This window comes from Oncorhynchus clarkii, chromosome 6 (genome assembly GCF_045791955.1).
Source record: "Oncorhynchus clarkii lewisi isolate Uvic-CL-2024 chromosome 6, UVic_Ocla_1.0, whole genome shotgun sequence".
NCBI lineage: Eukaryota > Metazoa > Chordata > Actinopteri > Salmoniformes > Salmonidae > Oncorhynchus > Oncorhynchus clarkii.
Window position 1 is genome coordinate 58,385,188 of NC_092152.1, and position 15,337 is coordinate 58,400,524.

At 46.7% G+C, this 15,337-nt stretch overlaps 2 protein-coding genes across 5 annotated transcripts in view; both read right to left on the reverse strand.

Annotated features, from left to right (window-relative positions):
- Positions 1 to 15,337, reverse strand: part of LOC139411351 (tumor protein p53-inducible nuclear protein 2) — a 360,874-nt gene that overhangs the window by 65,286 nt on the left and 280,251 nt on the right. The gene's annotated exons all lie outside the window — the stretch shown is intronic.
- Positions 1 to 15,337, reverse strand: part of LOC139411350 (zinc finger protein 536-like) — a 174,355-nt gene that overhangs the window by 34,405 nt on the left and 124,613 nt on the right. For all 4 annotated transcript variants that reach the window (XM_071157614.1, XM_071157612.1, XM_071157613.1 and 1 more), the window contains 2 exons: positions 11,827 to 11,985; positions 4,437 to 6,062 (listed from right to left, as the gene is read on the reverse strand). In XM_071157614.1, the coding sequence (XP_071013715.1) occupies positions 4,437 to 6,062; positions 11,827 to 11,985 (1,785 nt within the window). The remainder of the gene's footprint in view (positions 1 to 4,436; positions 6,063 to 11,826; positions 11,986 to 15,337) is intronic.

Here is a 15,337-nt window from a genome sequence, read left to right on the forward strand (position 1 = left end):
CTTTGTGACACTGTCTGTTAGTTACACCGAGCCAGTCTCGCCTTTGTGACACTGTCTGTTAGTTACACCGAGCCAGTCTCGTCTTTGTGACACTGTCTGTTAGTTACACCGAGCCAGTCTCGTCTTTGTGACACTGTCTGTTAGCTACACCGAGCCAGTCTCGCCTTTGTGACACTGTCTGTTAGTTACACCGAGCCAGTCTCGCCTTTGTGACACTGTCTGTTAGTTACACCGAGCCAGTCTCGCCTTTGTGACACTGTCTGTTAGCTACACCGAGCCAGTCTCGTCCTGTAGCTTAGCAATAGATGAGGACAGAGGAAAATCTAAAGCCTGGTCGTGGTAACAGACGTTTCTATTTCCTATTACCGTGACACTGAGTTGTTGGTTCATACTTGTCCAAACAAGCAATTGTTCACTTTTCTAAAGCAGGCGAATCAAGATAACCGTTTATCTAACAATCATCAACAACAAACAAAGAACCACAATGACAGCAGCCCAGACACTACAGGGCAGACGCAGAGTGTCCTCGTGCGCAGAAAGCCTGAGATATACGCGTGTAAGTGATGTGAGCATAGCTTTCGGTCTCTATATATCCCTCCGTCGCTATCGCTCTCCTTCTCCTGTGAGAGGTGCTTCACTTTGAGTTATGCTATTTTTCCCAGGCAACACCTAAGCGTGCCCACCCAAGCCCTATCCTAACCCACGCGTTCAGCAATGCTGCCTCTTCAGACTGCCAATCTCAACCAACGAGAGACCATGTGAGTGTTACAGAAAGGTGCACACTGTAACACGGTACAGTCTGTTGTATAACTTTCAAATGTTGTACTGTTTAAGTACTACAACAGTACAGGCCTAATCATGCATGACTATAGATAGGCCTCGATCACAAGTGGCTAATGACTGTGTGAAACACATCCACATTGGCTGACCTCAACAACACAGTGGACCAATAGCAACCTTAACACTGCACTCTGTACTACACACTATACCAACTGGAAATCACTCTCGAATGAGATATCAGAGGGAATGGAATGATCACTGTTGATTTGCCATTAATATATTTAGAGAAATGTGTGTGTGTGTGTGTGTGTGTGTGTGCATGTGTGTGTGTGTGGGTGTGAAGGACCCACCCCTAGCTCTGGGCATGCTAATGAAGAGAGAGCCACTTACGACGCTCAGCTCGCCGTCGAGCCCAGCCCATGTGCTCGACAGCCCAAATTCAGGCGAGAATTTCGATATTAATGATTTATGCTCTATTTGCATACAAACCTAATGCAAACCCACTTCAGATAATCACATTTTGCCAGTTCTGAATTGAATTTTCAGGGCGGCTTGCCACCCCCACCTCAAATAACTGTGGAGAATATGTTCCTTGCAATTCCCCATGGAAGACCCCTCCATAAGGAGATCAGGAGTGGACGAAGGGAGGGGCTAGTGGGATTTATTAAGGAAGACTTTCTGCTACTTTATATGGGGTAGGTAGACGTGACTATTATCCATGCACTCTACATATTCACGCATGGAGAGTATCTCCTGTTACCTGCATCCACCATTGACCTCCATATCTGACAGCACTGTCGTCACCTGTACTTGATTACAGGAAACACATTGTGAAGTTTTGGAGTTTTGAATGACTGTTTACTGTATTTCTGTCACCTCTGGAAACCAAACGTGCGAGGTCTCTGGAGCAGATGTTTGTGTGTGTGGGGGGGGGGGGGGGAGAAGGAGGCGGGGTCAGGCTTGGCACACTTCCATCCAGCTGTGCTTAGCTAGCCGAGAAACAGCGGACGAGCGTACCTTATCTGAGACTGACCTGTCCGCAAACCACTCACAGCACATACAGAGGGGAGGTGGGTTCGGACTGGTCCGGTGGCTATCTGTCCCTCTACCCCTGGTTGTGGGGGCTAGAGGCGTTTCCTTGGGAGGTTGTCGGGGCCAGATAGACCGATGTAGCCTAGCGAGGTGTTGTTGGTCGGTGTTGTTGTGCCTGGTAAAGGTGAGTGTGAGTGTAACACTAGACGCATGGTGAATATTTAGCAGGGGTGAAACAGAGGTGAGTGTTACGGGGTCAAGAAGAGCGCCAGCTACATGGGCTCTGACACGCTGACATGCTGCTTAGCCACTCAGCCTCCAGCCTCCCTGCCGGGGCTAGGGAACTTGAACACTGTCACACACGCACACACACACACACGCAGGCGAGCGCGCACACACGCACACATACACACACACACACACACACACACACACACACACACACACACACACACACACACACAAAAAAAAGCCCTGATCCCTTATTGATGTCACTTGTTAAATCCACTTCAATCAGTGTAGATGAAGGGGAGGAGAGGTTAAAGAAGGATTTTGAAGCCTTGAGACAACTGAGACATGGATTCTGTACGCCATTCAGAGGGTGAAGGGGCAAGACAAAATATTTAAGTGCCTTTGAACAGGGTATGGTAGTAGGTGCCAGGCGCGCCGGTTTTGGTCAAGAACTGCACCGCTGCTGGGTTTTTCACACTCAACAGTTTCCCGTGTGTATCAAGAATGGCCCACCACCCAAAGGACATCCTGCCAACTTGACGCGACTGTGGGAAGCATTGGAGTCAACATGGGCCAGCATTCCTGTGGAACGTTTCGACACCTTGTAGAGTCCACGCCCCGGCGAATGGAGGCTGTTCTGAGGGCAAGGTGTCCTTAATGGAAAGTGTCCTTAATGTTCTGTACACTCAGTGTATATTCATCTCCTATGTTTCGTGGATTATCTCTTGGGTCAGGAGATTGTAAAAGAGTATCAATGCTGCTGAGCTGTATACATAGTCAACAGCTAGGCCCTATTACAATGAGAGACTGACTCGAGCTCGGGGACAATAACATACACATAAGAAAGCCCTTTGTTCCATAGACAAAGCCTGATCTAAAAAGGTCAGGCATTCTCGGTTCTGTTCAAAAGCGACTACGTCACAAGGGTAGCTTTCAAATGCCTTTTGGTTAAAGGAGGACATTCCAACACAAAAGCACTTACAAAGTCAGAATGCCACTCATTTTCATCACCGTGAGTGACCCTCTTAAGGCGGTAAAATATTCAACAGGTTCCATGATGACAGACATAGTTTCCATGACAGTAAAGGTCAACTAATCATGAACAATTGTGTCATTTCTTTATGATGGGTCACGTATTCACGATCCACTGTTGTACCAGATTTTTGTCCCTGGCTGATATTTATGATGACAACATTGATCCTCTAAGTAGAAAACCAATTGACTGAAGAGTATTGCTATTCGTTTCATTTGAATATGGGCTTCGATTAAATTATTTCCTAAACAGTGAGACAAAAAACACATCAAACTATTTCTCGTGTAAATATATTGGGTATTTTGCAGCATGTCGAAACCTAATGAAAATAGGCCTATTTTTTGTCTGTTAATCCTAAATCAATTTGCAGAGGGATTGTTTATCTAACAAAATAAAATATCTGTCTTGCCATTCGATATTTGTAGAATATGAGCAGTGGTATCAGCCTTAACACTAAATGAATTCAGGTTGCTAGAGAACCCGCCTCGGATAACGTATGTGTGTGACATTTAATGAATATTACAGTATATTCAAGAAATGCAATATTTAATATTTATGTTGTCATTTAAAATGAGAGGCGAGTGAGAGACATATTCAATGATGGAATCCTCCAGATATGGCTAGTTGAATTCTGGACTAAAGTGTGTCGTTCACATTTCCTACTACGTACAACTGCACTGGCTGGCCCAGTGCTGAGCTATGAGCTCAACTTGAAGATTCCTTTTCCCTAAGATTTTTAGCACCGAAACTGCAAAAACAAAGGCACTCCGAAAAACAGCAGTCTCAAGGAGCGCCTGTAACCTTAACAGAATCATGAAAGCTGACAGTTCATTTTTCACAGGCCCATAGATCTTTGGGTCTTATAAAGTAATGGGCTTTTGGGAGAGGGCTTTATGAGAGCGAAGATAGTTAACCGCCGTGTGCTTGAGATGACATGGGAGCTGAGGTCCTGCTCTTAGGGAGACAGGATTATTCCCTTCCCCGGGATGGTGGGAGAGAAGACACTACTGTCTCCCTAATATAAACGTGTAATAAAGATTAATCTGTTGCTACTCGCCACTCCAATAGCTTCTAAACTTGCTTGAAATAAGGTTGAAATCACTTTAGAGCAAATCTCGTTTTCTTTGTGTGAGTTTCATTGTGAATCTCAGGACAAAGTTACGTGTGTGTGTGTGTGATGCTGTGTGTGTATGAAACGTGGTGTCGGCAAATGTACACATCGTAGTGTTAGAGAGTGTAGGTTGAATGTGTTTCTGTGTGTGTGTGTGTGTTTGCGTGTGCGTGCATTGTTTGTGTGTTTGTGGACGTAGGGACAATAAGATGAAAGGCGGTGCCATGCGGCAGGGTCAGGCTCACTTACTGGGTGCGTCTGGTCTCTTGATGCCGACGCCGCTGTTTGAGCCGCTTCCAAGGCCGTTGAACGCTGCGAGGTTCTCCGAGCTGTAGGCCCTCAGGACGGACAGCATGTTCATCTGCTGCTCGAGATGGGCATGTTCCGGCTTCAGCAGCCCCGGGGAACCACCAGGAGATGAAAGGAGACCCAAGCCCTGCTGCCACTGCTTCTCCAGGGGCGGCTGAGGCTGGAACTGGGGAGCGAAAGGGGCCCCAGGGCCCAAGGAGGCCCTTGGTCGTTGGGCCTCTCTAGCCGGGGACACGGCCTGCGTCTGCTTCGGCATCTGATAGGTGGCACTGTCCTCATCTTCCCCCTCCATCCCGTCCTCTTCCTCCTCTTCCTCCTCGTCGTCAGAGTGGGGTCGCTGTCTCTCTGGTTGGGCGGAGGAGGACTCGGTGCTGTGGCAGCGCTCTCCATCCCTGCCTTCATCATCCTCAGACTGTGCCTGGTCCTCCAGCTCCCCGCAGGAGGCCTTGTCTGAGAGCTCATCCCCAGCTGTTTCTCTGGCCTGGCTCTGCTGCTCCAGGGCTGGGTCAGGGCATGTTGCTCCAAACCCCTGGAGGCCCGGGGTCCTTGGGGAGCCATCATACATGCCTCCATACTGCTTATAGAAGTCACTCTGGAAGGCTCCCATGCTGGCGTGGGGATCCATGTGGTTGGACCAGGCTGACTGGCTCTGCTCCCCCTCTCTGTCATTGTCTCTGTCATGGAGGTGGGCTGGGCCCATGCTGGCCTTGAGGAAGTGGGAGGGCTCTCCCTGGTGCTCCTTGCCCTCCTTGCATTGCTTGGCCTTGCCTAGGTGGTTGGCCTGCAGGTGTAGGGCCATCAGCTCGACAGAGGCAGTGGTGAAGGAGCAGAAGAGGCAGCCATGCCACGCCACGTTGTCCTGGAAGGTGACAGAGGAGCCAGGCAGAGAGCCTGTTTCAGGTTTGACATTGACAGACAGGTCCAGAGGCTCGTACTGGGACCCAGGCTTGCCCGTTGAAGGCTTGGCCTCAGCCTTTTCCTCACCAGTATCAGCCCTCTTGGTTTTGGGCTCACCACTCTCAAAGTAATGCTGGGACTGCAGGTGGCTCTCTCTCATCTCCTTCTCCTTCTTCAGGGAGCTGAGGACAAAGCTGTCCATGAAGGCCTGCAGGGAGCCCTGGAAGTTGACACCGTTTCCCACCATGCTCTGGTACGCCCGACCTAGGTCTCTGAAGCTGGCTGGGACGTCTGCGGCGGAGGGGCCCTCTGGGCTCTTCATGCTTTCAGAGAGAGTGTCAGATCCCAGGCCATTACGCTCTCGTTCTCTGTCCCTCTCACGCTCCCTGGGGGACAACATACCGGGAGGGGCCCACTGGTGGGGGTGCAACGGTCCCCCTCTGAAGTCCAGGCTGGAGGGCATGCCCTTGAAGACACCGCGGAGGACATCAGGGCGGGCGAAGACGCCACCCTTGCCGTGCTCTTCCTTGTGCTCAGAGAGAGGGGCGTGTCCGGAGGAGGGGCCGCCGCCATTCTGTCGCTCACGGTGGTGGCGCTCCAGGTGGTACTTCAGTGAGGCAGACTGGGTGCCTGCATAGTCGCAGTGTGGGCACCTGTAGGGTTTCTCTCCTGTAAGAAAGATAGATAGATAGATAGAGTGAGAAAAAGAGAGAGAGAGAGAGAGAGACAGGACATGAATAAGAGAGGAAACAACAGTGAAAGCCAACACAATGATCTCAGTGATAACCAACATTCAACAGAATTCTGCATTCAGCAAACACCTCCTCAGCTCCATTCGGGGATTGGCATCTGAATACGGGTCGATCCAGCTCGATCCAGCTCCGCCAAGTGAGCCATCACTCATGTCAACACAATAAAAACCATTTCACCATATGTTGCTTTCAGTCCACCACAAGAGATAATATTTTCAACTGACAACACAACTGTCTCGATGTAATCTCTGTTTGCATGGGGGGGGGGGGGGGGTTGTTGGTGGGTCTCTCTCTCTTGGCCTTGTTCGCTGACAGGCCTCTGCCTTGGCGATGAGACAGTGATTTCTAGGATGTTCTCTATTTGCAGTTTATCATAAATCACCATTCACAGAGAAGAAGCGCTCCATTCCGTCCCAGTTGAATGGCTCTATGGCTATTTGGACCAAATAGTGGAAGATCTAGTCCCTTCATATGAAACTAAAACAGACTTTAACTGACAACAAATGAGCAAGAATGTACATATGGAAAAGATTTGTCTGTACATCACGGTAGTAGTATAGTGGTAGTTGCATAATTTGACTTCCAATGCAGTTACAACATAAATACACTGTGAACACAAATATTCATACATATTCTTGCAAGGTAAAATGCAATCATGATTTTTGCCAGAAAAGTGGATCTCCTTTGCCTTTGGAGAGATAAATCACGAACAGTCTCTGAACATTAAATGCATCCTGTTAGCAATTACAATATATTTTAAACCAAAGGCAGATTTTTGGAATAAAAAAGAACCACAAGCAGAAATGCTAAGCTTGACTTTTAGACATAGTAATGTGCCTGGCATTTCTTTTGAACAAGTCACAGCTAAATATGTGAAGAGCAAGGGTGGTTGGAAATAGTCCCGAATAAAATCATGTTTGTCAAGTACTGTGTGTGTGTGTGTGTGTATATATATATATACAGTATATAGCTATACCATGTGTAGATTGTACAGATGGAAACCATTTTCCCCCCGTTTTTTTGTTTTGTTTGTTGTTGCATTGTTACGCAAGACTGAATTGAATGATTTAAGTCTCGCTCTGTAGTAAATCATGGATATAATTAGCAAATGGCATACTGCTCAAGTAATTTATCATTATTTGGAGGGCACCATTCCAGAAAAAAAAGACTGCAGGATCTGCAGACCTACTGCACAGTTCTCAAATAAAGGGCCACAAATACAAACTCAATACAATATTGATACCAGAGAGAGAGAAAGAAAATTAGAGAGGGGAAGGGAGGGAGGGGGAGAGAGAGAGAGAGAGAGAGAGAGAGAGAGAGAGAGAGGGAGACAGAGAGAGAGAGAGAGACAGAGAGAGAGAGAGAGAGAGAGAGAGAGAGAGAGAGAGAGAGAGACAGAGAGAGAGAGAGAGAGAGAGCGAGACAGAGAGAGAGAGAGAGAGAGAGAGAGAGAGAGAGAGAGAGAGAGAGAGAGAGAGAGAGAGACAGAGAGAGAGAGAGAGAGAGAGGGAGACAGAGAGAGAGAGAGAGAGAGAGAGAGAGAGAGAGAGAGAGAGAGAGACAGAGAGAGAGAGAGAGAGAGAGGGAGACAGAGAGAGAGAGAGAGAGAGAGAGAGAGAGAGAGAGACAGAGAGAGAGAGAGAGAGAGAGGGAGACAGAGAGAGAGAGAGAGAGAGAGAGAGAGAGAGAGAGAGAGAGAGTACCGTGTTATTTTCTTTTACACAAGAGCGAGTTTGAAGCGTATATTTAAAATAAACCATGCAAGATGAGCTTTTAACCCAATAAGTGCTTATCCTCTAAGCAGGATAACAGGGGCTTGGGCTGATTTAATAAGGAAACGTCCCCGATGCAAATGATCATTCTCAATTCCTTTAACTGGACAAAATTATATTCTAGGCCCAAAATTAGAGTGAAATTAGAGTGGTCTGTTTTTTTTCTTGTTAACGATGGAAATGGGCATCAACACCACCAAATATTAAACAGCATAAGAAGACGTGATTAACCTTGGGCAACAGACATCTGAATGTAACCAGTGAGGTAATGGTACTGTAAACAAATAGGTGGTTAAACTCTGATCACTGATCATGGTGAATAAAGTAACGCTTCCTATACTTTTAATACATTTTTCCACAAAAAGTGGGTACACTGTTTAGGCAAAAAAACTACAGTGGGTAAGCTACGTTTACTTGCATATAATATAATAATAATATAATATATGCCATTTAGCAGACACCTTTATCCTCCACAACACTACTGAATATAACTGAACATATGATACCTATCTAAACAAACCTTGAAGAGTAATCAATGTACACATGGCTGGGAAATGTATACCGTAAATGTGTGGTGTGTGTGTGTGTGTGTGTGTGTGTTCTTTCCGGACCGTTTGGACTCGCTAAGACATCTGCTCAATCATTCGTCAGGGGCATGTGTGATATCTGGGGAATATACTGTATCCTGCCTCGCAACATCACACACAATTTACTGCTAAAGGTCATTATGTACCCGTTAATCCACTTTTAATTGATATCAGTGCAAACACCACAACCTCTGCGGAACACAACAGATCTCCATGGCACAAAAGAAAGGAATGATCATTTTGCCATTGTTTAGAAATATACGTTTCTCCCCCCAAAAAATTTCAACACAAATTCATAAAATACCCGGGGCAAACGATTTAACGATCACCTGCCACAGTACAATAGGAAAAGTAGATTTCCATTACAACTATTATAACGTTTCAATGTATCAGCGTGTTCATCCTCCCAGTGCTGGGACATAGCGTCGTTTTGCTCTACTTCTTTAAGCAGTTCCCCGACTCCAACACATTTCCTCTGGATTTGGATGCTTCGTCGCAGCTCCATAGTAACCACTCAGAATAAACACCCAGAGCCACTACAGAGGGGCAATTAAAACAGTTAATAGATATGACACAGTTTAAGATACATTTCCATGTGGCTTTTACGTAACGTTGAAAGGCGGTTTGGAAGAAGTCAAGTCTTGTCCGGGCTGGACTGGGAAACCCTCCGGGAAAGGAACCGATCCAAACGCCTTTAAGTCGATGCTAAATTGAATAAAGCCAGGCTGTTGGTTAGCAACAAACATCCACATGGGTGTTCATAAACAGTAGTGTTGTTACATGCAAAGAGGTACTAGTTTGGAAGAGGGGTTCGGGAATGTTCGTATTAAACCTGTCCGTCAACGAGAAAGGGAAATAACAGGGGAGAGAGAGAGAGAGAGAGAGAGAAAGAGAGCGCGGGAGGCAGAGAGATGGAGAGAGGGTGAGAAAGAAATGGAGAGAGGGAGAGACGGAGAGAAATGGAGAGCAAGATCACGGGTCCCCATTGATTCATTCTGATTGCAAAGGTTAGGTTAAGGTTATGTGACATGGGCAAAGCCTGGCTCTTTCTCTGTTCCCCGTTTAAAGGTGAGTGGAATCTCTACTGGTTATTTCCCCTAAAGTTATGCGTAGCCATTGTCAAGAGCAAAGACCTTTTTTTTTTACACACAGCTGCTTACTGCTAAATACTGCCTTGTCCAGAAGGGGACAATCTGTGGCTCTAATTGCTGTCACTGAAGCCTAGATTCATTATGTGACTTTCCCATTAAAATGTGAGCATTAATTTGTATAATGAAATATCACCCACTGCAGTGTTCATTAACTGTGGCCCCACACTGTATTCTGCACAATGTTAGCTACCTAAAAACTGTGGTTAATTTCACTAATGGATATTTTCCCACTCACTGTTCAAGAGGAAATGAATACTGTAACATTAGCTCTTTAACTTTTAGAGAAATTTAAATTCACTTCATTCCTTTCAACAAAATGTTAGCGAGTCATTAATCTAACATTGTGTTGCACAATGCGAGCACCTCTCAGTAAGCAATGCCATTGTGCTGTTCGGACTGAATTAGAATGAAGGGCGCATCATGTCCTCTCAGAGTTCCACTGTTTTGCCATCAAGGAGGAATCGTCATCGGATGTAAAAGTCATCGCCTTGATGTAATCATCATCATTTCAACCTGAAGTCAATCTGATCATGTACAAGTGATTTAAAGGGCAACACCTTGTAGATACATCAGACGGTTTCTGTGTATGAAGTGACCATGTTGAGTTGTGCTTACGCAGGGCCTGGCCTGCTGCACTGAGTGAGTTAACGGAGGGCCTGAGATGAGGCCTCTGTTTCCTCTCTGCTGAAATATGGCCCTTCTGGGGACCCTTACTGTACCACTCAAAGCAGGACATAACTTAGCCCCCCCTCTGTTAGGTAACAGATTTCCATGCTCCCCCGTCCTGTCCCCTGTCCCCGGCCCCTCCTCTCCTGACGGCGAGGTATTCAGAGAGGTCTGCAGAATCAGGGTTGAGGCTCCTCTCGTTGACCTGGATGTGCTATTTTACACAAAGATCCTAATTATGGTAGTGCACAAGTGCTCCTGCGCTACGCCTAGCTACGAGCTACGCTGGCTCCTTAATTCCCCTCCAGACCAGAGGTATTTGGTCCTTATTAAAGGGGGCGTGGGGGGGGGGGCACAGTTTGGGTGGTCTCCCTTCTCTCTTTTTAAGTGCATGGTGGAAAAAAAAGAGAGGGAAAAAAAGCAAGCATTGATTTCCTCAGCTGCAAGAGATTTCCATTTTAAGTTCTGAAGGCTTGAGCCATGCCTTTACTGGCACTTAAGGATGACATTTTTTTTTGGGGGGGGGGGGCTGTAAAATGGTGTCTTCAGATACAGAGGTCAGGGCATCAGACTCACAGCATTCACAGTTAAATGTAGAACAAGAACAGGGGCTGATAAGAAATGAAGTGCTAAATACCATGAGGTCTCCATGAGTATACAGGATGTACTTAGTCATTCCCAGGCCTAATCTGAGAAAGGGAGAAAGAATGAAGAGGTATTGTAGCATCGTGTAGTAGACTGTCACTAGGGCGTACACTCAAGCTCTCCCCTCAGCCAAGTAATTAGAGCACAGCTCTGAAAGAAATGCTAAACACTCGTTTCATGCTCTTTTGTGTCTGATATGGGCTGACTCATATAGCACCACGCCATGGATTTTCACAGGTGGTCCAGTACAGCACTCTAAGCTACATTCTAAGCAGTACTCCAAAGCTACAAGGTACGCAACAACAAAAAAACACACTCAATGCAGAAACATAGTGTGGAACACATGCTGTAGCATACGCAGCACGTAGGATGTTAGAGTAGCCTGTTTGGACAATTAGCTGAGCCGATGTCCTTGATCTAAGGCGACCTTAGAATCGGCCTACATGTGACATTAGCCTGGATATTTACTGGGGCGTTTCTACCTTGCAGTGTAGTGAGGTATGACAACCTGCTCTGGCTCTGGCCAGTGGACACCGTGTCCACACCATTACTCTCAATGGGACCACCTCTACGTCCCAGCAGCTAACACAGAAGGTCATCCAGGTAGAGATATATTTTGACACTCGTTTGCTAGATATGGCTGAGATTAGAACAGTGGCTGCAGTGAACCACTGAATGCCATTGTCCCACTAACTACAGCATATTTCCAGGAAGCAGCTGTGTGCTTTGAATAACTGCCCTCACCGACGGTATCGAACGCGGCCAAATGGGGTTGACTCGAGTCGTAGGCAGAGAGCGGGGGGGGGCAGAAGGGAAAACGGTGGTAGCAGTAATATCCAAGGGGAACTCACTCCACCGACCTGTGTGTATCCTCAGGTGGACCTTGAGGTGGTGGGAGGTGCGGAAGGTCTTCCCACAGTAGGGGCAGTCCTTGATGGCCGAGCCCAGGCTCCTGTCCCTGTGCTGGGAGGGGGCCTGCTGAACACTCCCCGCCGTCTTCCCCAGGTCATCCCCGACATCTGGAGCAACAAGAGAGAGACACACACAGACACACACACAAGGGAGGAGCGGTGAGTGTCACGTCAAACCGTCAACCATGTCAGAAAACACACTTTCACTTTGGCTTTGTCCTCCTTTTCCATCCAAATCTGCTAACACCACACAAAGTAAAACACATCAATGGGTTCACGTTTTGCCGCTATTCCTGCCCCCCCCCCCCATTTTCAAGCTGACAGAACGCTGACAGTTCATAAGCTTTCAGGCTCCTTTAGAAACACCGGGCCGACCCCCTCCACACTCTCCCACTCCCGTCAGAATGTTTCATCCCCGCTATCCTCATCTTCTGGTAGCATATGGCGGATTGTGTTGAAATGAACAATACAAGGAAAGAAACGGCTCTGTCAGCAGTGGGCTAACGCGTCTCCGTAGCGCCCTGATTTTGACAGGTAGCGTCGCCTCTGTCAGAGATGCGAGAGGGTGATAAGAGTGACTCCGCCCTGCTTGAACTGCCACTAATACTGCAGAGACGTGTGGAGACCAACAACTGCTCTCCACACAATCACCCGAATCTCAGGAGGAACTGAAATAGATTTGAAAAGAGTTGACGGCAGCACAGTCATAAGGTGAGGATGTTATCTCACACGTTCATGTGGGTCATGACCTCATTACATGACCAGCTAACTGTGTAGACGGTTTCTCAAGAAGTCCTTGCAAGCTCTGATGTGTTATGAAAGCTACACTCTAGTCAAGCAGAATGACCGATGAGGTGGAGTGAACGCCAGAGCCCAATGCCAACATAATAACCTTGTTAACCACATACCCTGTTGCATCATGGGTAAGCAGGAAGAAGTACCAGTTCACAGTAAGATAAATTACTCTGTTTATGGCTCCACCCCCCCACATCTGCTGCTGATGTTTCTTTGTTTTCTTTCCCGAGTCCGGCTCATGACATGGTATGCGTGTGGGGAGAGAGATCATCTGAATGGAGCAGCCCACTAAGGCAACCATGCCACACAATCAAAAGAATTTCTTCCAGTAGCCGAATCTTTTATTTTCTTCCCCACCCCAGTCCACCCTCTTTAAGAGTCAAATAAGGTTTCAAGAAAAGCCAGACTGAAGTCAGCAAGTCCTCCTACTGATGGCACTGATCACATGATTCTACACCCACACTGCCAACGTACAGTGTACTATTGTATTTATGTGGATGTGACCCCCAAGGCAACAGGCATACCAGTGTTGAACAGTTTACATAGCCTTACCTGTAATAACCATGGCCCTGTTCATACTGTACACCCAATTCTGATCCGCATGTGACCTTTCCAAACCCACCCTCTCTCCGAACCAATGCATAGACAGACACAAGGCTTTTTTAAATCAATACTCCCGTATTGTCTGCAGTCCATATACAGACGTGGGATCTGAATTTGATCACCTTGTTGCAGGAGAACTTTCCCCGTAGCGCAGGAACTTTTAAACTTGTAGTGTATTGAGGTTTAAGAAAAGGCTTCTAAAGTTTGTCGTTTCGACTTTTCCCTTACGAAAAATTTATCAACTGCTTCAAAAATGTGCATGAAATTTTAATCAACATAATAGGTCACATTTCCTGTTGCTGCAGGATTATTTTCCCGCTGTAGGAAACTGGCTCAAATTAAGGGCTCAGAAACAACAATGGCGTTTTCTGGACTTAGCACCTTGGAGCGTCATTTGCACACCGATTTTACATGTAGTAAGTCTCCAGCTGCTGGTCCCTAAAGCACAGCGCACAGACGATCGACAGACGAACGCTAGATCCCCATTCGGCACGACGTGTGCAGAGCCTTGAGATCCTACATCTGTACACATACCGTACTGTAACCAAATTCTCCACAAACACATTTTACACCACTTGACATATCCCCTCTTGGCAATGTGTCCTCCTCTCATGTAGCAAATACAGGTCCACCTGTCCACCCCAGATGGAGTTGAATTAAACCCCTAAAAACACAGCTTATGGCCAGCCTCATCCTCCGGCCCTCTGTGTGGCAGGGTTAATAGTGATCCTGTACCAGGGAGAGGATGCTCTGCCAGCATTTAACAGTCCTTCAATAACAAATGTTCCAATCGCTATATACTCGCACGCAAACAAATACACGAGCACGCCCGCACACACACACACACACACACATCAAAACTTCAATGTATCCGTTCATGTAGTGTATGGATGAGAGGGAGAGAGATAGATAGAGAGAGAGAGAGAGAGAGAGAGAGAGAGAGAGAGTCCCCCGGCGTGGTTGTCCTTAATCAGCTGACTGATCCCAAGCTTTTAATAGGGCTGTTCCAATTACTGTAAAAGTCATCCTGCGCCGTATAACCACAAATATTGACAGTTTATTGCACAACACATTTATGACATTTGAAGGTTACCTCATATATTACACGACGTCTTCCAGGAGGAGCGAGTCTGGGACAGAGAGATTCTCGATAACTCGCCACCTATAACTATTCTCCATGTATTGATTTTCCATTGCTTTGCTCCTTTTTATGCAAAGGAAAAATCTGTAAGAGACACAACATTACAATTGATTGTCACAGGCAAGCCACTGGCTTCATCCATTACCCTGTTAAATCCTGCTGCCATCATCTCTCAGAGACTACTAGAGCGCACACACTAGTTAGTGTACCGTTAGGCCACAGCCAGTGTTGTATATGTCTAATGCGTTAAGTTGGCTTAGTTCAAGTTAATATTACCCAGAGGTGAGTGAAAAGCCTTACGTGGCCTTACGCTTTCACCGTTGTCATGTCTTAGTGATCGATGTCATTTTGACAACTGCTATTGATTTTAACACGCACCTTTGGCTCATAAATAAAATGACACAATTGAATTAAACATCCCTAGTGTTACTGTACTTCTCTTACTGCACACTGAAAACTGCAATTGTGTAGCTTGTTATTTTTCCTTCGCTAATCTAACACACTGTACTCTTATCCCGAACACGCACTGCTTTTCCAGTTACATACAAACTGACACATCCAGGCTCTGTTGCAGTGGAATAATATCACACACACACGCATACATAATTCAGACTTTCTGATTTGAGACCAGCTCTGATTTTATTGGGCTCATCCAAATGTAATGGAACAGAACAGAACAAAGGACTGAGATCAGATTGGAGCAGAGTTGTACAGGCCATCTGGGAGGAGGATGAGTATCAGTCATTCTGGCTGCTGTCTGCTGCACTACAGCTCTGACACCAGGAGCTCGGCTAGTGACAATAAAAAACAACTCCTCAACCACCAAGGGGGAAGTGCCACAGGAGCCCACCGACACATACAACACCCGTACCTGTTTGGGTGTGTGTGCGCGTGTGTGTGCGTGTCTGTGTGTCTGTCCTC